Source organism: Pelophylax lessonae (assembly GCF_965119305.1).
Source record: "Pelophylax lessonae genome assembly, chromosome: 5".
NCBI classification, from domain to species: domain Eukaryota; kingdom Metazoa; phylum Chordata; class Amphibia; order Anura; family Ranidae; genus Pelophylax; species Pelophylax lessonae.
Genome location: NC_138772.1, coordinates 218,862,561 through 218,886,357, shown reverse-complemented (window position 1 = coordinate 218,886,357; position 23,797 = coordinate 218,862,561). Strand labels below are relative to the sequence as shown.

Sequence of the window (23,797 nt, the reverse complement as noted above, 5' to 3'; positions counted from 1 at the left end):
GTTCAGGAACTGCAATTCCCATCATGCCTAGTCATGTCTGTGCATGTCGGAGCTTTACAATGCCTCATGGGATGTGTAGTTCTGCAACAGCTGGAGGGTCGTAGTTTGAGGATCCCTGCTCTAGAGCTTAGTAAATGATGGGGAACGTCTGCTGACTTCCATCATCCAAAGATGTGCAAGCAAAAATGCAGTTTTCTTTTTTTCCTTGCATGCGATTGGGCTTTGTTTGTAAAACAAAAATCGCTATACATACCTTTTCTGGAGCCGCTCCCATCCAGTCTCACACTGAGCTGTCAGCAGTGGCTTCTGTGTGTAGGCGTGTGAAGGCAAGGCAGACAATAGAAAGCCCCATAGTAACTCTGTAGGTGACGTCACTTTCCATGCATTTCACAGCTGTTAGCTGTCTCCTGCACACAGCATCTGCCGCTGGCGCCCGCAACAGATCACACAAGGTATGTATAGAGATTTTTGCATTACAGGGTTAGATAGATTCATTTTAAATAGTGTCTGTGAGTAGATTTAGAGTTAATTTTTGGTTGAACTTCTACTTTAGACTTTACCTCATTTACTAAGCTCTGGAAAAACTGCACTTGCTGAGTGCAACCGCACTTGCAAAAGGCACAGTCCATTTGCCATTAGCAAAATAGCCCTAATGTGTTTTTAGGAATATTCCTACAATTTTTACATATGTGTTTGATTCATGCTTTAAAGTCCTATCCCATGGCACTTGTTACTTCAGATAGATGTAATCATTACATATACTTTCAAGTCTGGCTCATACGGTTTAAATACATCTTAACAGTACCCATTGCATTATGCTTTTTGTACTTGCCACTGGAAAATAAAAAAATTGGAAAATGCTTGCACATAGTCTGTTGCTGATTCACAGGGTTTCACTGTACTTAATGCAACCATACACCTTCAAAGGCATGTCCTTAGTTACATAAACATTGCATAGGTGTTGAATTGTAAAGTTTTCACATAAAATAACTCATTAATGCAAGCTTTTATTTTTTAGAAATCTCCACCAGGGATCCTGGCTCCCTTTTCAGCTCTTTTTAACCAACAAATAGGTTGATGTACTTTAAAGCTAAACTCTGGACACCGTGATTTGGTCTCTGTGCTGGGAGTGCGCAGTGAGCCTGCTCTTAGCACAGAAACATTGGATGCCCAGTGATGCCTATGTGCGGCACATGGGCATTAAATGACACCCTTTTGCCCTTGCACATATGTGATACAAGGGTGGCAACAGATTAAATAGACTTGGAAATTGCAGGAAAAAGCACGGAAAATCAAGAATTTCAAATGCTTCCTTACAACCAGGGCCGGACAGGCCTACTGCGACACCGGTAAATTTCCAGGTAGACCCTGCATCTCCTGTACCATGCCTGCAGCCCCTGCATCTCCTGTACCATGCTTGCAGCCCCTGCATCTCCTGTACCATGCCAACAGCCTCTGCATCTCCTGTACCATGCCCGCAGCCTCTGCATCTCCTGTACCATGCCCACAGCCCCTGCATCTCCTGTACCATGTCCGAAGTCTCTGAAATCACCTCCAGTACCATGCCTGCAGCGTCTGACATCTCCTCCTGTACCATGTTCGCAACCTCTGCATCTCCTGTAACATGCCAGCAGCCCCTGCATCTCCTGTACCATGCCCGCAGCCCCTGCCTCTCCTGTACCCTGCCCATAGCCTCTGCATCTCTTGTACCACAGTCATGCCCACAGTCCCTGCATCTCCTGCACAATTTCCACAGCCCCTGCATCTCCTGTACCATGCCCACGGCCCCTGCAACTCCTCTACCATGCCCACAGCCCATGCATCTCCTGTACCATGCCCGCAGCCCCTGCATCTCCTTTACCATGCCTGCTGCCTCCTCCAGTATCATGCCCACAGCCTCTGCATCTTCTGTATCATGCTACAGCCCCTGAATTTCCTGTTAAATGCATGCAGCCTCTGCATCTCCTGTACCATGCCCGCAACCCCTGCATCTCCTGTATCATGCCCGCTGCCTACTCCTGTACCATGCCCACAGCGTCTGCATCTCCTGTACCATGCCCCAATCCCCTGCATTTACCGTACCATGCCCGCAGCCCCTGCATTTCCTGTACTATTTGTGCAGCCTCTGTATCTCCTGTACTATGCCCACAGCCCCTGCATTTCCTGTACCATTCCCAGAGCCTCTGTATTTCCTGTACCATGGCTGCAGCCACTGACATTTCCTCCTGTACCATGTCCGCAGCTTCTGCATCTCCTGTACCATGTCCGCAGGCTCTGCATCTGCTGTACCATGTCCACAGCCTCTGCATCACCTGTGACATGCCCGCAGCTCCTGAATGCCCTGCGCCATGCCCACAGCTCCTGCATCTCCTGTACCATGCCTGCAGCCCCTGCATCTCCTGTACCATTTTGGCAGCCCCTGCATCTCCTGTACAATGCATACAGCCACTGCATCTCCTGTACCATATCCACAGCCCCTGCATCTCCTGTACCATGCCTGCAACCTCTGTTTCTCCTGTACCATGCCCGCAGCCCCTGCATCTCCACCTGTACCATGCCCACAGCCTCTGACATCTCCTCCTGTACCATGCCTGCAGCCTCACATCTCCTGTACCATGCCCGCAGCCTCTGCATCTCCTGTACCATGCCCGCAGTCTCTGCATCTCCTGTACCATGCCCACAGCCTCTGTATCTCCTGTACCATGTCTGCGGCCTCTGCATCTCTTGTGCCAAGTTCGGAGCCCCTGCATCTCCTGTACCATGTCCGCAGCCTTTGTATCCCCTGTAACATGTCCACAGCATCCAACATCTCCTCCTGTACCATGTCTGCAGCATCTGATATCTCCTCCTGTACCATGTCTGCAGCCTCTGACATCTCCCCATGTACCATGTCCGCAGCCTCTGACATGTCCTCCTGTACCATGTCTGCAGCCTCTGACATGTCCTCCTGTACCAAGTCCGCAGCCCCTGCATCTCCTGTACCAAGTCCACAGCCCCTGCATCTCCTGTACTATGTCCGCAGCTTCTGCATCTTCTGTACCAGGTCCGCAGCCTCTGACATATCCTCCTGTATTATGTTCGCAGCCTCTGCCATGTCCTCCTGTACCATGTCCGCAGCATCTGACACATCCTCCTGTACTATGTCCACACAGCCTCTGACCACCTCCTGTTCCATGTCTGCACTTTTACCAGTTTTAACCAGCATTTACTCTTATAATGCCCTATGTGCTTTCAAATCTGTCTCATCCATATATAATACACTCCTCAAATGTGCTTTAAAATGCATGGTTTTCCCTTTTATGAACAAGAAAATAATGACGTTATGCTGTTGGGCTGGTATAATAATGCTATGGGGCTGGTATGAAATTATTTCCAGGGCTGTTTTTTTTCCCAGTCCGGCCCTGCTTGCAACAAGTTATTCTAATGTGCCTCTGAATTTGCTAGCATTCAGTTCTCTAGCACAGTATCATTCCTCTTTGCATGCCTTAGCCTTGTCCTCTGAGAGTGTCTCATTACTGTCTGTGTCGGCCTGGCTCCTTCCCTCGCCTTCTTATCTAGCCTTTCTATGTAGCAGCCAGGGAAAGCACAAAGGGGAATACTATAGAGTGTCATTTGAGTGACAGATCTGAGTCTGCTGGGGCTGCAGACATCACATTCAAGATGGTGGAACACAACAGCAGTCTCAAAGCTTTTGGATGTTTATACATGGAAGCTTTAACAGATAAAGAGTATCCATAAAATACCTTAAAGTGGTATTAAACCCAAAATCAAAAATGTAATATTTTGCAGCTTACTAATCATTAGATGTGGTGGCTGTATTCGTTTTCCTACTTTAGGCTTTTCCCCCTCTGTTTTCCCCTGGTAGTCTGGCCAGTAACACACCTCCTGTATTATACATACACCTCTCTGGATGAATGAGCACAGGGGCATATTCGGACAGTAGCATTGTCAGTCTGGGGGGAGGGCAGTGTTGGAAGTACTAGCAGATGTAAATACAGTAACCTACAGAATCTGGACTCCTGCTAATGCTTTATAATCAGTTACAGCAATCAGTTTTTATTTTTGGGGGGAAAAACAACAGTCCTCCTGCCGGGATCACCAGATGATAATAAAAGAAAGAAAGTCTAAAAAAAAAAGTAAACCAATATAGCCATCACATCTAAGAACTGGTAAGCTGCAATATAATAAATGTTTGCTTTTGGGTTTAATACTGCTTTAAATTTACTGTCTGGCTACACTGTCTCTTTTTTTTTCCTCTGTCCGTCAGTGTTTATTTACATGAAAAGACATATAAATGCTATTTTAGCTGTCCCTTGAAATTACATCAGAGAGGCAGCTATGACAGACACCAGTTTTAAGTGTTTTGCCTCTCCCCACCCATTGGCATTTACAAAACACAGCCTGTGATACGTCCTGTGTCTGGCTGTAATGTCTCTTCTGCCTTCTTCTAGTTTATCATATCTATTATCCAAAGCTACCACTTTCCAAAGCTGCCATACCATTCCATGCATAGGTCTCTGTGCTTCTAATTTGTCTAATTTCTAAATGATGTAATTGAGACTGCCATGCCCATTCTGAGCCATAATTATATGCACTATATTGTCAAAACTATTGGGATGCCTGCCTTTACACGCACATGAACTTTAATGGCATCCCAGTCTTAGTTCGTTGGGCTCAATATTGAGTTGGCCAACCCTTTGCAGCTATAACAGCTTCAAATCTTCTGGGAAGGCTGTCCACAAGATTTTGGAGTGTGTCTGTTGTTATGTTTGACCATTCTTCTAGAAGCGCATTTGTGAGGTCACTGTTGGACAAGAAGGCATGGCTCGCAGTCCCTGCTCTAACTCATACCAAAGGTGTACTTTCGGGCTGAGGACAGTGCCTTGTGCACTGGTGCACATTCATGTTGAAACAGGAAGGGGTGCTAGGGGAAAGGTTTATGGGAAGGCTGGAGGAATTTTTAAACTAGGATTGAGGGGGGAAGGGGAATTAGATTATAATGGGGCAGACAGGGCAGACAGGTCAGACAGAGGTCAGCCCCTATTGGTGGGTAGAATGGGGAAAGATGGGGGAAGAGTTATGGCAGAGGATAAGAAGGTTCCCATGTTACAAACAACCATTGGAAATGGTACTATTTGTACCAAAATTAAAAATATTCAAAATAAGTGTGCAAAATGTGACAATGACTAAAAGTGTTTGTTCACCAATGCCAGAAGTCTGCCAAGCAAAATAGGTGAGTTGGAAGCTCTGGTGCACGAGAAGATGATTTAATTAGTATAGCTAAATCTTGGCTTCATTCTTCACATGACTGGGCTATTAATATTCCTGGCTATGCTGTCTTTCAGAAAGACAGGGTAAAACGGAGGGGTGGTGGTGTCTGTCTCTATGTGAGAAGTGATCTCAAAGTGAGTGTGAAAGAGGATCTAGTTGATGGAGAGTGTGCTAAGTCTGAAGCAGTATGGGTTCAAATGTACATGGGTGTGCGTAATACAAAGATTGTCATTGGAGTTTGTTATAGACCTCCCGGTATTAATGAGCAGGTGGAGGCCCAGCTCCTGGCACAGATAGAAAGGGCTGCAAGGGCTGGGACAGTGTTAATAATGGGGGATTTTAACTACCCAGACATTGACTGGAGTAATGGCACTGCTGGAACAGTTAAAGGGCAAACATTTATAAACCTATTACAAGACAATTTTATGGTGCAGTTTATTGAGGCCCCCACTAGAAATGATGCTCTGTTGGACCTGGTAATCTCAAACCATGCAGAGCTTATTAACTACTTACCGCATATCGACGTATATTTACATCGGCAGACTTTGCGGGGGTATACCGGGGTGATGCCTCTAGCTAGAGGCATCATCCCGGTACCGTGGTTAACAGCCAACGGTCGGCTTTCCGTCGGTAACGACCGGTGCGGCTCGGGAGCCGCTCGATCGTTACCCGGGTGAGCGGGAGGGGACGTCCCCCCCGCCGCCCCTGTGACTTTGCTCGGGGCTCCCGTCCCACCGGGAGCCCCGAGCACCCAGCCGGCACGTCCGCCGGCTGGATGGAGTCCCGATCAATGCCGGAAATGGCTTTGATCGGGTCTCCGATGACGTAACACGGAGGCGGCGTCCATGACGTCACTTCCGGGTTACTGTGCTGCAAAAAGCGGCAAATTTAAAAAACGGCTGTATGCAAAAACGCAGTTTTTGGCGTTTTGCATACATGGAAGTGTAGTGGAGGGGTCTAGGGTCTTTTAGACCCTCGATCCCTCCATAAAGAGTACCTGTCACTACATATTGGTGTCACAAGGGATGTTTACATTGCTTGTGACAGCAATAAAAGTGATCAGATTTTTTTTTTCTTAAAAACCTGTAATAAAGTTTAAAAAAAATAAAATAAATAGGAAAAAAAAAAAATTTAGCCGCCCCCGTCACCGTTAGCTCGCGCACAAAAAAAAACGTATACTGAAGTCGAGCCGCGAATGAAATCGCTGTTCAAACCACACATGTGAGGTATCGCCACGATCGCCAGAGCGTGGGCAATAATTTAAAAAAAAGAGCTACACTCCAACTCTAAACTGGTAACCGTTAAATACATTTAAAGCATTGCCTATTGAGATCTCTATTGACCGTAGTTTGTCGCCATCCCACGGGGGGCGCAATTTTAAACCGTAACATTTTGGGTATCTATTTACTCGACGTGACATCATCTTTCACAATATACAAAAAAAAAATGGGCTAACTTTACTGTTTAGTATTTTTTAAATGCAGTGAAATGTGATTTTTCAAAATTTTTCCAAAAATAAAGACCGCTGCGCAAATACCGCGTGACAAAAAATATTGAAATGACCAACATTTTATTCTCCAGAGTCTTTGCTAAAAATATATATATAATGTTTGGGGGTTCTAAGTAGTTTTCTAGGAAAAAATACTGGTTTTAACTTGTGAACAAAAAGTGTCCGAAATAGGGCTGGGGCTTAAGTGGTTAATAATGTTGATATAAAAGAACATCTGGGTAGCAGTGACTATAATATGATTTCATTTACTGTTAGCTGTAAGCAAAAAACGCATAGAGGAAATGCAAAAACACTTAACTTTAACTAAAATTTTCCAAGGATAAGGGCTGCTCTCCAGGATTTAGACTGGGAAGGAATATTGGCATCGATGAGCACAGAACAGAGATGGGAAATTTTCAAAAAGACTTTATGCAAACTCGCTGCAAAGTATATTCCCATGGGTAATACGTTTAAAAGTCTAAAAATAAAACCTATGTGGCTCACGGCCAAAGTTAAAAAAAACTATAAATAAAAAGAAAATAGCTTTTAAAAAATATAAAAATGAAGGAATACTATCAATGTTTAATTGATACAAAGAATATAACAGAATATGTAAAAAGGAAATCAAGGACACAAAAATTCAAAATGAACAATGGATTGCAAAATATAGTAGGACAAACCCCAAAAAATTCTTCAAATATATTAATAGTAAAAAGGTCAGGCCTGAGCATGTAGGCCTTTTACAAAATAATCAGGAGTGGGAGACTGGGGACAAAGAGAAGGCAAATTTATTAAATACTTTCTTCAGCTCTGCGTATAAAAAGGAGCATGGGGGAGATCATGACCATAATGAGGATGATATAGACGCAGCCCCAAATTATCCACAATGGATCAAAAGTGATACGGTCCAGAAATATTTAGACAGAATAAGAGTGGATAAAGCACCTGGACCAGATGGCATCCACCCACGCACATCCTAAAAGAATTGAGCGCTGTAATTTCAAAGCCTTTGTTTCTAATTTTGATTATTATTTTAGATTTTAGGTGCTGAAAGAGGTACCATTATTTTGCATGTAATTCTTAAAGCGGAGTTTCGGGCACAAAATCTACCTAATCGATTTTGTGCCCATCCGCTGGCTTTTCTTCACCTGAAAAGGAATTGGATAGTTAGGGTTATTTTTTTTTTTACTCACCTTGTATTCGTAGAAAGAAATACTCACCTATTCTCCACTTCCTCCCTCTGTGGCCGTGGCCCGCGCCGTCACTTCCGGTTTGCAATGATTCCTGGGAGCTGAACGTCATCGCTCCCAGGAATCAATGCGACGGAACCGGCCCCGCTCATCACTTCCGGTGCGCCGCACCGGAAGTGACGAGAGGGGCCGGTGCATTCTGGGAGAAGAAGACACGGAAGAGGACGCAGAAGAGGATTGCGCCGGCTTCAGCTGCCCACAACAGAGATGGCAACGCTGTAGAAGAAATTTTAGAAGTAAGTATTTCTTCTTGCAGGTAAGTGCGAATCGGGACAGATCAGAGGCTAGCCATTGTGGAATGTACTAGCCCTAACTGTCCCGGGGGTATGTTTATTGAAAAACTGTTTTTGTGCCCGGAACTCCGCTTTAAGGATGAGCAGCCCAAACCAACTAATTACATATGATTTATTTTTTTTTACTGTGCGTTCTTCTTTATATCATCTCGGGTATGATAAAGATTGAAACACAAAATCATAAATTATAATATAATAAATAACTATAAATCGGTTAAAGTATATATATATATATATGTGTATGTATATATATAAAGTACAGTAAAACTGCAGGCAAGGGGGCACTGGGGGGCAAACTAAGGTCAATTAATTTTATTTAGTAATGTAATCCAATAGGATTACAATATATCAGTGTGTTTTACTTTTTGAATTTGCCGCCGGTTTTACCCCCCTGTGACGCAACGCTCACAGGGAATGGAAGGTAACCTCTTTCAGTATCCAGCGATTTCTCCCTGGCGGTACCCTGAGTCACACTCGGGGTTACCACTAATGGCACTGAAATTCCACCCCGAGCCACACTCGGGAATACCGCCAGGGAGGTTAAAGACTGGAATAATACCACTGGATTGGCGTAGGGTCAATGTGATGCCTATATTTAAAAAGTGATCAAAGTCTTTGCCAAGTAACTATAGACCTGTTAGTTTAACTTCTATAGTCGGGAAGATACTTGAGAGTTTAATAAAAGACCACATAGATGAGTTCTTGCTGGAAAAACATATTTTAAACAACAGACAGTATGGATTCATGAAAGACAGAAGTTGTCAAACAAACCTGATTTCCTTTTATGAGGAGGTGAGTAAAACCTTGGATAGAGGGGTGGCTGTGGACGTAGTATACTTGGATTTTGCAAAAGCGTTTGACACAGTTCCCCACACATGGCTAATGTGTAATGTAAAGTCTACAGGCTTGGAAAGATCAGTTTGAAAATGGATAAAAAATTGGCTTAAAGATAGAATTCAGAGTGTAGTGGGTAATGAGGAACTGAATTTATTCTCTCTTGAGAAGAGGAGATTAAGGGGGATATGATCAACATGTATAAATACATAAGGGGTCCATATAGTGAACTTGCTGTTGAGATGTTCACTTTAAGGTGAACACAGAGGACAAGGGGCACTCTTTATGTCTAGAGGAAAACAGATTTCGTTTCCAAAAAGAAAAGATTTCTTCACCGTAAGAGCTGTGATAATGTGCAATAGACTCTCTTCAGAGGTGGTTCTGGCTAGCTCACTAGATTGCTTTAAAAAGGCCTGGATTCTTTCTTGGGTGTACTTAATATAAGTGGGTACTCATTTTAATATGTAATGTTGATACAGGGAATATCAGATTGCCTCTCGGGGGATCAGGAAGGAATTTTTTTCCCCTGCTGTAGCAAGTTGGATCATGCTTTGCTGGGATTTTTTTTCGCCTTCCTCTGGATCAACTGCGTGTATAGGATTGTGTATATGGGATTGTATTGTTGGGTTTTCATGACTGTTTTTTTTTTTCTTTTTTTATTGGTTGAGCCAGATGGACTTGTGTCTTTTTTCAACCTGACTAACTATGTAACTACGTAACTCCACAAAGTTGGGAGCATGAAATTGTTCAAAATGTCTTAGTATGTTGGCGCCTTAAGAGTTCCCTTCACTGGAACTAAGGGGCCAAGCCCAACCCCTAAAAAAACAACACCACACAAAAATTCCTCCTCCACCAGATCATTTGTGGTAAAAAAAAAAAAAAGAATTCATTTTATAATAAACTGATAGTGAATATAAAAAAGCAAACGTTTTTTGAGAAGATCTGTTAATCCCCTACATTTTTTTGTACTGTTTCCATTGGGAAGATTCTCTACCTTTCTGTCCTGACCTGTTACTGGAACAAGAGTTATTATTGTAAAACTTCCTCTCTATGGAAATGCTACGTTTTGAATTTTCCCCTTACTTTTTTAGTCCTGGTGAGATTGGTTACCAGGACAAATAGAGAGAGCAATTCCATATAATCTCCACAGACACAGACAGCATTAAACACCTGACCTGAGTCCTAATCCCTCACTATTCCACCAAAAAAGCTAAAATCTTTTAGCTGCCTCCTTTTAAAAGTGCACAAAATAGGTGCAACAGAAAAATCAGACCATACAATGTCAAAATATTGGTTGACTGGACATTTCTGGTCAAAGTTGCAGCCCACCAAAAGTTATATTTCAGATTTACTTCATAGAAGATAATTATAACAATACTGCAAGGAGGATTAAACAACACACATAAAATACCTTGTATTTAAGCTCCAAGAGTCATCACTGTTAAAGGACTCCACTCTGGCAGGTTGTTGATTGGCTTTGTTGGTCCCATTGTTTCTAATCTCACTTTTCTTGTAGCTATCGGTTTGCAAATCTAGTGAGATGCTATCTGATGGAGAACTTACAATGCCTGAATCTTCTGTGTAGCTATTTACAGATCCAGCATCATCAGTTGTTAGGACTTCATCTGATGTGATGCTATTACTGCATACCAGGGTTTTCCCACCTGCATTAAATATAAAAAATAAAAAAAATTAGGAAAACCTTTTTAGTGACAACAAACTGCTTCATAATCTAAAGTATATAAATTCAATAATACTATACATAAAAAGCATAAAAAATGAATTCCCTTTTTACTGTCCACTGCCCAAATTATGGTATCCATTATCTAGAAGTCTGTCATACAGTACAATTTTAACACGTAAAAAGGTGAAAAATTGCATTTTTAATTCTTCTAAAACAGTTGTACACAGACTTGATTACCAAATATTTTTCCTGCCGCTGTTTAAATGTAAATGTAAATGTAAAACAGAATATATGATTGCTACAGGCAGTAAGGCAAGGACTCTTGTCAATTTTGTAAAACATGCATATAATACTGCAATATTTCTTCAAATTAACGAATCGTAATGGTAGTAGGAAATGTGTAAGTATCCAATGTAAATAATGTGTCCTTGTGTTAATGAGAAGGGTGTTATTCTTTAGTCTGGGTTCACACTGATGCGGTGCAGGACACTGTATGTAATTCGCACAGGAATCGCAGCACATTCCTGTGCGAGCTACATGTGATGTCTCTGGGGTGAGATTTGAGCCATGGATTTGTATCACTCAAAACGCACCACATTTGCACCAAACTCATGCAGGACCCTTTTTTTATCCACACCAGAATCAGATCGCACTGCGTTTTTTAAACCGATTTCAAGTGTTTTTTTAATTTAAGCTTTTCTTTATTTTCAGTATACAAAATTTTCAAAATTACCTCATAAACATTTTCCACCTCATCCATGATCAAATTTCCCCCCCCCCCCATATCCCCCTTCCTCCCCACCCTCTTATGCCGGATCCCTCCCTCTCTCATCTCCACCTCCCCCTCGCCCTTCCCTTAACTTCTTATTCCCTACAGATCTCTACATATTTACTAGGTTTTTTTTTTTTAAATCTGTCCACCTTTTCCAAATTTAATTTTTCCATCTTTACTTCTCTATTACTCAGATATTCCATGTTATATATATATAATCCACCATCTTAAACCGTTCCCTTCTGAATATAACCATTTTTTTGTGATTACTCCTTTTGCTGCATTTCGGAGATACGGTAACCCGGTACTCTTATGTTGCTTTTTAGTTTTGCTTGTATTATGAAATTAGTAAACAAAGAAAGGAGAAAGCTGCGCACAATACACTAATGAAGGAAAAGGCTGCCAGTACAAAGGTATAATCAGACCAAAAGCAATTGTATGGAGGTACGGTGCCACATTGATAAAAGGACCCCAAATGAATAAACAAAGTCCATAAAGTCCGTCTGGAACTGAATTCCAACACCGTGAGAGCAGACACAAAATTCAGGCAATCACCACGTGCATGAATAAGGTAGTCTCCTTACCAGATGTATAGACCCCCTGTTACGGAAGGCCCATCGAGCATGAGGTATAAACGATCACCAATGAAGGGTCCACTCCAAATCAGCATCCAGTCCACCACGGAATGGTCACACAGGACAGTACAACCTTGCAAACGTCATGAACCCCAAGTAACGGACATAGATGTTCCTCCAAAGAAACAAGTGGGGCTCACATAGTGAAGTATGTACAGTTTGACAACGTCTGACGGTAGGACGAAACGCGTCAGGCACACCAGCCCCATGCAGATACGCTTGTAGCCGCGGCAAATTCTTTCTACATGCCTGTATCACACAGATGACATGTGAGTGTTTTACCTTTATTTTACTGAATAAACTGTACATACTTCACTATGTGAGCCCCACTTGTTTCTTTGGAGGAACATCTATGTCCGTTACTTGGGGTTCATGACGTTTGCAAGGTTGTACTGTCCTGTGTGAACATTGCGTGGTGGACTGGATGCTGATTTGGAGTGGACCCTTCATTGGTGATCGTTTATACCTCATGCTCGATGGGCCTTCCGTAACAGGGGGTATATACATCTGGTAAGGAGACTACCTTATTCATGCACGTGGTGATCGCCTGAATTTTGTGTCTGCTCTCACGGTGTTGGAATTCATCTGTATTTATTTCTGCATCTTAGCACCAGTTCCAGATGGACTTTATGGACTTTGTTTATTCATTTGGGGTCCTTTTATCAATGTGGCGCCGTACCTCCATACAATTGTATTATGAAATAAACAACACCACGGGTCATCAGGGATCTTTATACTCATAATTTCTTCAATATGTTGCCGTACCCCATGCCAATATTTTAAAATTTTTGGGCACTTCTACCATATGTGGGTCATAGTGCCCTTCATATTGCAGCCTCTCCAACACAGTAGGGATTTTTCCAATTGATGTTTTTGTGCCCTAAAAGGAGTTATATACCATTTTGTGAGGCACTTGTAATTCATTTATATTGTATTTATATCTGCAGAATAACTGTACACAGCTCTCAATATTTACTCACTTGCTGTTCTGTTAAATCATGTGTTCCCATTTCCCTTTCCCATTTTCCAAAGAATGAAGGTACTTTTTGCTCTGCAAAATCCACGAGGATCTTGTATATCTGTGCTATACAGTGTTTCACCTTTCCCTGTGAATTGCACAGCTTTTCCAGTGGATTCAGGCAATTCCCTGATCTAATAAGCTGTAATAGTGATATCACAAATTGTATTCCCAATGTGCTTGTTCATGTATTTTATCTCAAAAACAAAGTTTTGTGTTAATTCATGTGTATATTAACATCCAATGTTCTATACTTATGTGGGATCCAGGAATTTTTACTTAATTGTGTTTTACTCTAAGTGTTTTCAATCTTTACTCATATAGTAAATCAATAGCAGAAGAGAGATGCAAATGGAAGAAGCAATTTCCTAAAATTGCATTTAACCAAATACTCTTCCATCATTCAGTAATGCTAGCCAGCAAATAGTTCCAAATTAAAACCCACGATTTAAAGAATAATTCCAGGCATGGCTATAATATACATAGTAACACTGGTCCAGCTTGGACCAATTAAACCATGTATATACAATACCTGTTCAAAGCCCTGGTTCCTGGAAATTATTGAAGTAGACACTACTTCAGTGATGTCCACTTGCTTCTGGGTCTCATGCTGAGTGGCTGCATTCCTACTTTCTGAACACAGGAGGTCAGCTGATCAGCACAAACACCTTTCAGAGAATGCATTGCATTTGATTAATAAAAACAAAGCGTTCTCTGACTGGATAAATTGGAGAGGAGGGGGTAACGCCTCCCACTCCACCTTGTTCAATCAGAAAATGCTTTAATTTATTCAGAAAATCCAAAGCATTTTTTGAATGGTGCCTGTGCTAAGAGGCCGAACTTCTGTGTTCACAATGCATTAGGCCACCTACTCACCACGGAACCCAGAAACAAGTGAAGATCACTGAAGTAGCAGTGTCTGCTTCAGTGATTTTGAGCTTCCAGTGGCATTGGCCAGGTATGGTATATACTGTACAGTTCAATCTGGACCAATGTAACTAAGTATAATATAACAATGCCTGGAATTATTCTTGAAATAACGTCTACAATAACCAAAATCAATGAGCTGCTCATGCAATCCAAGAAGATATTGGTTGCTGAAAACAACTGAATGAGAATCCATTCCAAAGCACATAAGCCCTAAACTAGTTGATAAAGTATACAAATATGTTTTATTTTATATACAGTATGTCAGATATCAGTAGAAACCACTTGATTATATTAGAATCCCATAAGCCTGTGATCAGGGAATTTTGAATTTGGGCATGTTTGAAACACTAAAAAAAACGTAGAATCAAGTTGGCCTTAAATTGGAATGAAACCCACAGTGCTAGAAGGGATCATTTGATAAGTAAACCTGTCATAATGTGCTAATATGCTATGCATACTAGTATGTTATAGCATGGGGGTCTTTTTTAAAATTTGTATTTGAAAAGTTTAATTCCACTTTAAGCATCAAGAATTTATAGGATTTGCGTGAAATGATTAAGCACAATTTAAGGGAGCAATTAAGCAAGGAAACTTTAGGACTTTTAAATGGGATGCCATATATTTTACTACAATACTAGTGTTGAGGTTCACCATTTTATGCTCTCTTACCTTAAAATACATAACAGATTATTTCTGTGCTTCTGGTAAGCTAGGGCATTAAGAAGCCGTAGAACTGTAGCTTGAAGGTAACTACTTTACTAAAGGCTCCAACAGAACAGGTGTTAAAACTCTAAACACAAGATGCAAGGCAGTTAAAATCCTCTAGCCAAAACGCACAACAAAGACCGCAAGACCTAGATCTGCCAAAGTTTTAAAATGGCAACTCAATGCAGAAGCAGCTGAATCAAATCCCTAATAGTGAATCTTACTCCAGGAGCCTGCTAATCCTGAGCTGAAAACATTGTATGAACAAGACTCTGACGTATGCCCTAAGACCACTACTGTCTGCTGTTCATTTCTTGTCTGCATCTTCAATCTAACACCTGGATGGAAAATTGAAAGATCTTTGGCACAAATTGCACTTGAGTTTGTTTTTTTTTTTTTTAATAACTGTGTTTTTTCAGGTAAAGTACCTTTCAAGACATTAGCCATTGAACAGGCATAATATCACTATACATGAATCTGCTGATGGAGGAGTACTAAGTATAAATCAACACCAGCACTAATATCTTGTTGGATTGAGGGGATACAGAATCAGAGTAAATGTGTTAAATTTCCACTGGGATTTAAAAGTCAATACCTCTCTAAATAGAAATTAAAACATAAATAAGTACCCAAAAAGGTATTTCTCATCGGAAACCATGATTTTGCACCTACAGACAATGAATGTGTAATATGTATCCGGGTAATTAAAGTAGATTTGGATATATCAAAAAATAGTTACAGAAATGCTTGTCCCTTGAAATCAAAGCTATCCATGGTTAGCTTGTGCCACAATGATTCAGGTATTGAGTAAGGTAGTTTTTCAGGTATAAGGTAAGGTCGTTTTCTTGATTTCTGCTTTATGATGTGCAGCTACTTAACTAATGTCTATAAGGTTTTGCAGACTGCATGCACTAACCTGATTTCTTATCAAAAAGTTCTCCCAACCATCTCTTTTTTATACTTTTTGTCTTAACTGTGCTGGAGAATGGTAGCTTTTGATAGCACAACTTGCAGAGGTTTGTGACTATATTGTACCTTGTTCCTTAATGAACATCATTATTGCCAACACTGCCAATTACAGCTCATTTTCAGTCTGAGCATGATGTGACCTCATATTGGTGCTGTGACAGTATGGTACCCTGTCACAGTACAAGAAAGGTTTTTTTTTGTCACTCTGGGCTGTTATGCAGGCAGGCTTAAGGGTCTCTAGGGTGCATGTGTAATAAGGAGGAAACCAGCTTTTCAGTTCCTTTAGGGATTGGTAAGCCCTGGTATGGATCCTAGAACCTGGATGCTTTATAGAGTCTTAGGAGGGATGCATCTTGTTTAGGCAGTTAAACACGTCTTGTTTAGGTAGATGCTGGCATTGGTTCAGGGCTCCACCCTCCCCAGAGAGTGTGTAACAGCAAGGGAACAGCTTAATTTGGTGCATGTGTGTCAAGTGGTTGAGAGGATGGTCTTTAGAGTAACAGGGGCCTAAGCCTATGGGCCAGAGCAGTGGTGCTGCATGAGAAAGCCAGGAGGCTGAATGATTTGCTTTGGCAAACAACACCATGTGTGGGTAAGCTTTTGTGTATTATATGACCTTTCCTTTAATAAAAGTGGGCAAGAACACCCTAAAACAAAGATTGTGGTGAGTGGACCACATCCTTTGGGAGCTACAACTGTGCAACTTCCTACATAAGATGGAGGTTTGCAATGGGCAGAATTAGAGTCCCCAGGTAAAGAAGGAAGTGTAACTGTATGAGCTGTTGTTCTGTGCGTGGGACAATAATGTCACGCGAGGCAAGTGAGAAAAAGTGCTCTATTTTTTCCAGAACTGTAGAATGGTGCTGTGGAGTGCAGGGGAAAAACGGAGTGTCTGAAACATGGGGCGTTCAATACCTGAGGAAGCCCCACATGTGCCTGAACAAACTCTGCCTGTTTTTGAATCTGCCAGAAGTAAAAGTCTGTTGGTAGTGTTAATTCCAGTTTCCACAGCTCGAAAGCCCTCTCTGTTTGCAATGAGAGATCAAGAGGCTTACCAGCAGAGAAACAGGCGTGTTGTTGTCCATAGCAATGCCAGCAAGGTCAATCCTACTGTCCATGTGCCATGGGTGTTGCCTACTGAGGACAGCAGCAAGTTTAAAGCAAAGTTGTTTCACTGAGAGAGAATTTAGCACATCTGAGAAAGCCAGTGAACTTCAACTGGGAAAGTGTGTCACCAAGAAGGGGGCGTACTTGCAGCGGCAGCTAATTTCCCTCACTAGATGGAAGGGCCAAGGGAGCAAGAGAAACCAGCAGATTTTAAGTCTGTGACCAACAAAAGGATTAAAAATAGTAGTGTTGATACACAAAAAGATTGATGAAAACCTTGTTGCTTATATTGTCTGTCAGCAGTTAAAGCATTTGCAGATGGAGTGTTATGTGTTAGTGGAGCTGGTATACTGTGAGAAACAATCACTCCACTGTACATGTGTCCTCTTCAGAAGTGACCATAACAACCACTGACAAACCTGATGTTAATACTGCTGACAATGATTAAATATGTAATGCTACTATGGGTAACAGTAAAGATGATGGTAAACCTGAGCTTTAGTTTAATGTATTGGCTGAGGCTGACAAATGCAGAGAGATGAGTGATTACTCTATAGTAAAAATAGGTATAAATAGTGCAGTGGAAATAGACCCCCTACAGGTACAGGAAGGTAATGTGGGAAAAAATATGGTGTCAAAGTGACCAGTGTGACCATATTTAAATTAAGCAGTCGTCGCTTGCGAAAGTATACGTTTAAAAGACCTTGGAATATCTAGTCAGGATCCAGGACAGAGTAGCAGGGGAACAAAGAGAAAGTCATTTTTTGAGACATGATTTTGAATTCTCCTTTAAAGATGTTGTTTTAATCGTTCTAAGTATCAGTCTAAAGCCTGGTACACACTTTAAGGTTTTTTTTTTTTTGTTCAATCCAGCTGGTTGTGACATTAGTACAGCAATCTCTCTGATGAGCTATTGTGTTCTGACAGGGTGACGGGACTGCCCCCCCCCCCCCCCCGTGCTGCCAGTGCTGTTCGGATGCCGATCGGCTGCTAGCATTCCAGCATGCTTGTTCGACAGAAGCGGGCTGTTCGACAGGCTTCTGTGGGACAGGCTAATGTACACACGGGCCGAATGACAGCCGGTTTCTGTTGAACCACCCAATATCTGCAAATATTTGGCCTATGTGTACCAAGCTTAACATTTTTGGATTATAAGTATTATTTGGCAAAACACAAGTGGTAGGCATAGTCCCTTACCTAAAACTATAGTGGGGAGTCACTTTCTGCACTTTTGCAAAATATGGTAAAATAAGATGAGTCAGGAGTACAATGCTATTCCTAAAGGGAAAACTCATGAAATCAGCCTTGACCCTTTAGTAGTAATGGGGAAGGAGAAATTGTGAGTGTGTTTGATAAAAGTATTCGACTCTAGTACTTTTTCAGGAATGAGTTGGAGCATGTGTGCACAGTGGTTCAGTGACATTCTGTAGAGAAACAGAGAGTGGCCTAAGCCTGTTGACCAGAGCAGTGGTTTTGTATGAGAAAGCCAAGAGGCTACGTGGCAAGAAAGTCTTAAAACTGCACCCTTCAAGCGCTACATTTGACCTAATTTCCATAGTGTGTACAAGTGAATTTCTTTCTAGCACAAGAGATTTTCCATGGCCAAGTGCTTCAAAACAGCTTAAAACAAGTATATAGCAATAGTTGGTGTAGCGCTTAAAACGTGATAGTAGGATGAACCGCATAGTCCATTAATCCTTATAAAGTCCACACATATCACAACTGAGATGTTAGTAATCCTTCAGAAATATAATGCGTGATCCCAAAGGGGTACAGACACTCCAAACTCGTATAACCCAGAGATTCCACCACCAAGGAATAAGATTGGCCTCTTACCACAACACAATGATTCCCGTTATAGGGATCATATTCAGCATATATGAGATCCAGAGCCACAACCAGGTCCTGCACCAGCTTCCATACTGATCGTGCCCGCAGTGGTGGAATCTCTGCACTGGGTTATTGGAGTTTGGAGTGTCTGTACCCCTTTGGGATCACACATTATATTTCTGAAGGATTAACATCTCAGTTGTGATATGTGTGGACTTTATAAGGACTAATGGACTGTGCGGTTCATCCTACTATCACGTTTTAAGCGCTACACCAACTATTGCTATATATTTTCTGTGATCTGTTTTCTCTGATTCAGGGTCAGGTGTTGGCAGCTATATTCAGTTTTTAATTAATTTTATATCCATATGTTTTTATGTGTAATTTATATTCATTTATACATACTATTCTATTTTCATCTATGCGCAGCAAATCTTCCATTATTAGCTTAAAACAAGTGCCCAATCTTTAGCTATGACTAGTTCTATTCACTATTGCAACCTAAAGTCTATTTCGAAGTGGACCTGAATTCAGTCGAAGATTTGCAATGTGTGTCTGCAAAAGAACAGCGCTCTGAACAACAAGTGAAGATTTGCAATGCTATAGTGAACATTTAATAATAATAATTGAGTCTAATCAGCACCCTGAAAAATCTATTTTTTCTTTTCCTTAAAAACAATAGTGCAAGTGAGTAGGCCTAGACACACTTTTGCCTACAGATTCATAGCTGTTTGAGAGATACTGCTGAATTCGACTGTTAGCCTAACGCGGTTTGGAGTGAGATTTGTTGATGTCACGAATGTGCTGTTTGAAGTTCTCCTTACTGGAAAGGAAGCTTTTCCTGATGATCTCCGGTGCGAGAATCTCCATACTTCTACTTTATTCATTATGTGGTCCCCCTGTTCAGAAATATTCATCCACCAGTCATGAGGTCACCAGTCATAAGGGAACAGCTCTGACAGGAGGAAGCAAAGTCGTGTTCCTCTACAATATGGGCACCTCAGCTACTAAGAGCCTACAGGCAATATTGATGACAGCTTTCAGATTTCAGGTCATCTTTAAGCAGCAATTTCAATGTTTAATCAGAGATCCTCTATTGGGGAAAATATTGTTAAGTACTTAGTCATGTTTGACAAGTGCATTAGATCCATTTTGTGCTGTGGCACAGGTATTTTGCAAATATGTTTTCAGGGGTTGCGCCATTTGAAGTTGTGATATAATCTGTGTATATCTCCAAGTACTAGATTTTATCCCTGATGAATTTATGTTGAGGCCTGTTCATAACTGCGATTGTCCTGTTTATAAGCCTGCATTGGATGTCCTCATACTTTTCTTTGGTCAAGGCAGCTATGATTATGTAATCTGCTATTATGGGAATACCTTCAAATTTTAGAAATGCCTTTAAATTTACTGCTAAATCCTTGAATGATTTGTTTCCAACTGCTGCTCCAAGATATATACCCAGTGATCATGACTATTCACCTAAACTGAGTTATCAGCAGCTTTCTCCTCAAAAGTTCTGTAATGAAGAAATACTGTTATTTGACTACTTTAGTAAGATCTCTAGGTTCCAAGTAGATTTCAAGATTTCCATTCTTCCTTTCAGTACTTTCTGGACTGTTTGCAGTAGAAAATGAACAGCAGAGTGCTGAGGTCAGTATCAAATAAAAATCTCTTTATTAAAATAAGCGGCACACTTACACTGGAGTTAGCATGAAACAGCATGGATAGCAAACACCTGAGACCAAGCAGCTGTGATCAGTGTGAGGATGTAGGTATCACTGGGCAAACAGAGACCAAGGATGACAGGGTGCCAGCCAGGTCAAGGTATGGATAAAAGAAGTGCCATTCTTAGTCACACAGGAAAATTACAGCTGTCAAAATGCCTAGTGGATGTCGGGAGAGGGTGTTTGCATAAAACATTTCCAGGGACTTTGCTCAATTTTTTAAATGCACTTATTTTAATAAATTTATTTTTTCTGACCTCAGCGCCCTGCTGTTCGTTTTCATCTGCATTGAGGTGATCTCAGAGGTTCCAGTCTCGGTCCCTTCTCCTGCTCAGCAGTTGCTCCATCGATTACTCTCTCTCATCCATCCATCCATCCAGTTGCCTCCTCACTTCCTCTACCATGTTGATGGTATACAGATACAGATGAAGGACTGACTCTGCACTTCTAGGAGCGCTGAATGTACTGTGTACTTGTACACTTTCAAGTTCACTTTCTGGACTTTTTATCTAAGGTATATTTACAGTGACAGATCTTGTTCCTGCCTCTATGAGATCTGAGAGTATTTACAGTATAGTTAAGTTTTATGGCCTTAAAATTACAGCAAAATAATAGTACAGTCATGTCAAAAAGTACACCAATGGACATTTTAAGAAGATCTATAGGTAAAGGTGATACATTTAAAAAAATGCCTCTAAAATTTACATGGGGTATTCACTTTTATAATCTAAATACACAGCAATGCACATTTGTCTCATTTAAAAAGTAAGTACACTCCTACATTTAGCATAAGGCCCCTTTCACACACGGTAGTCCGTCGGCAGACTCAGTTTTTCTCAGCGGGGGATCGATCCGCCGATCCCCCGCTGAGCAGGCGGATGGCAGCTGTGTCTCCGTGCTGTGTGCGGAGACAGAGCTGTCAGGTCCCCATTCTTCTCTATGGGGGAATCGGATGGGAACGGATCGTCTGCCCGTTCTCATCTGATCCGCCAGACAGATGGAAAATAGGGTTTCCATCCTTCCGGATTTGATGGATCGGATGTCAGCGGACATGTCTCTGCTGACATCCGATGCCCCATAGAGATGCATAGGGCATCCGTTCAGATCCGCCTGAAAAACGGACAGGCGGATCTGAACGGTCCGCTTGTGTGAAAGGGGCCTAACTCACAGTGGCGTAGCGTGGGGGGTGCAGGGGGGGCGGGCCGCACCGGGCGCAACATCTGGGGGGGCACATCCGCAGTGTCACTCTGTCTGTCTGACTATGACATACACAGTTCACACACTGTCTGTGGCTGCCTCCATCTTTAGGCTGGGAGATATCCAGCGCGGCCGCCCTATGGCTGAAAATGGCAGGTCGGGGCAGAGAGGGGCTGGACTGTGCCTCACCTGTCCATTGGTGTAGGGTGGGGTGGCGTTGCAAACCAAGCTCTGCCTATGCCGCCTCTCCTCACTGCTCAGTCAGTTTAGCCTGGCGCTGTCACAGAGTGTTTTTTTTTTTTTTTTAATCACCTGATTAGAGCCAGAGGCTCCAATAGGCTTCAAAAAAGGGTGGACCCGGGGCGCAGAGCAGTGCGCCCCGAGCCCACCATTGTGTGACAATAGCCAATGAAAATTCGCTACTGTCACATGGATCCTCCTCCTGGCCAATCAGGAAGCGGGTCCGAGACCCGTTCCTGATTGGCCGAAAGGAGGAGGTGGGAGGACTCGATGAAATGCGGGGAACTGAGGAGAAGCCGCTGCTGCAGGTAAGTCTCTTTGCATTGAAGGGGGCAACGCTGGTCTGTCTGCATTGAAAGGGGGCACGCTGGTCACTCTGCATTGAAAGGGGGCACGCTGGTCTCTCTGCATTGAAAGGGGGCACGCTGGTCATTCAAACTTGTATTTAGATGCATTTTACTTTGAAAGGGGGCACGCTGGTCATTCAAACTTGTATTTAGATGCATTTTACTTTAATTACATCAGTATTTTCATAACAAACAATACATGTGCTTAGGGGGTAAGGGTTTCTTTAACTAATCTAGTGGAAGAGACTCGAGTGCTAAAATCCTGCGGGTTAGGGGGCGCAAATTACTTGCCTTGCCCCGGGTGCTGACAACCCACGCTACGCCACTGCTAACTCATACAACAGTGAAATTAGAATCAGGTGTTCAGATCAGGTGCCAACAATTAGAACCTCTTTAGGGAGTATACAGGTAGAACCTGTCTTATTTTAGGCTAGGTTCACACATGTCTGTTGCAAATTTACCCTCCATGTTCACTGCAAATTTCCTAAGCAATTGTTAAGCGGTTCAGCAGCAAATTTAGATGCGGTTCAGATGCAAATTTTTGGTCCCGGCTGGTACTGGTGTCTTTCACACTAGCTGGTTGTTAAGGAGTGGGCATGGTTGCCGCGTCCTTAACAATGGATGACTCACTATCTGTCAGCGCAACAGCTGAATGTAAAAAGAAAACATTACAGCAAAAAAAAATCACGAAAAATATGGCATGACCCCCCCCTTTACAAGGAAATTTACCCCAGAGCCTAGTAAACGAGGTGAAGCTCTGCTGACAGCCATCATCTAATCATGTGCAAGCAAAAATGCCGCTTTTTTATTTTCCTTGTCTGCAATTGGGTATTCTTTGCAAAGTGAGACTATATTACATTCACTAAATAGCAAAGTATAATTTTCTTTGTAAAATTAACAACTTATTTACCTTTAGTAAATCAACTCCCATGTGTTATATTACAAATTTAGGGTAATACATAATCATTTCAACTTTTTTTTAGATATGCATGAAAAGGAGATATACCGTATATACTCGAGTACAAGCCGACTTTTTTAGCACATTTTTTATGCTGAAAAAGCCCCCCTTGGCTTATACTCTAGTCACTTACCTGTTTTCCCTGGGGCTGACCGAACGTCAGTGGCGGTCGGCCCGACATGTACACTGCGCATGCGCCGTCGCTGCTCGGCAAAGCCCGTACACACTCGGTGCATAAGCAATGACGTATGGCGCTGGACCATGCACCATGCCCTCAGTCCACCTGTTACACCTGTACCATCCCCGCAGCCATGCATCTCCTGTAGTATGCCCGCAGACCTGCATTCTCCTGTACCATGCCCGCAGCCCTGCATTCTCCTGTACTATGCCCGCAGCCCTGCATTCTCCTTTACCATGCCCGCAGCCCTGCATTCTCCTGTACCATGCCCGCAGCCCTGCATTCTCCTGTACCATTCTCACAGCCCTGCATTCTCCTGTACAATGCCTGCAGCCCTGCATTCTCCTGTACAATGCCCACTGC

At 42.3% G+C, this 23,797-nt stretch overlaps 1 protein-coding gene across 1 annotated transcript in view; it reads right to left on the bottom strand.

Annotated features, from left to right (window-relative positions):
* COBL (cordon-bleu WH2 repeat protein) overlaps nucleotides 1-23,797 on the bottom strand; it is a 390,271-nt gene that overhangs the window by 81,636 nt on the left and 284,838 nt on the right. Inside the window, exon 10 of the mRNA XM_082258067.1 lies at nucleotides 10,549-10,801. Within this exon, the coding sequence (XP_082114193.1) occupies nucleotides 10,549-10,801 (253 nt within the window). The remainder of the gene's footprint in view (nucleotides 1-10,548; nucleotides 10,802-23,797) is intronic.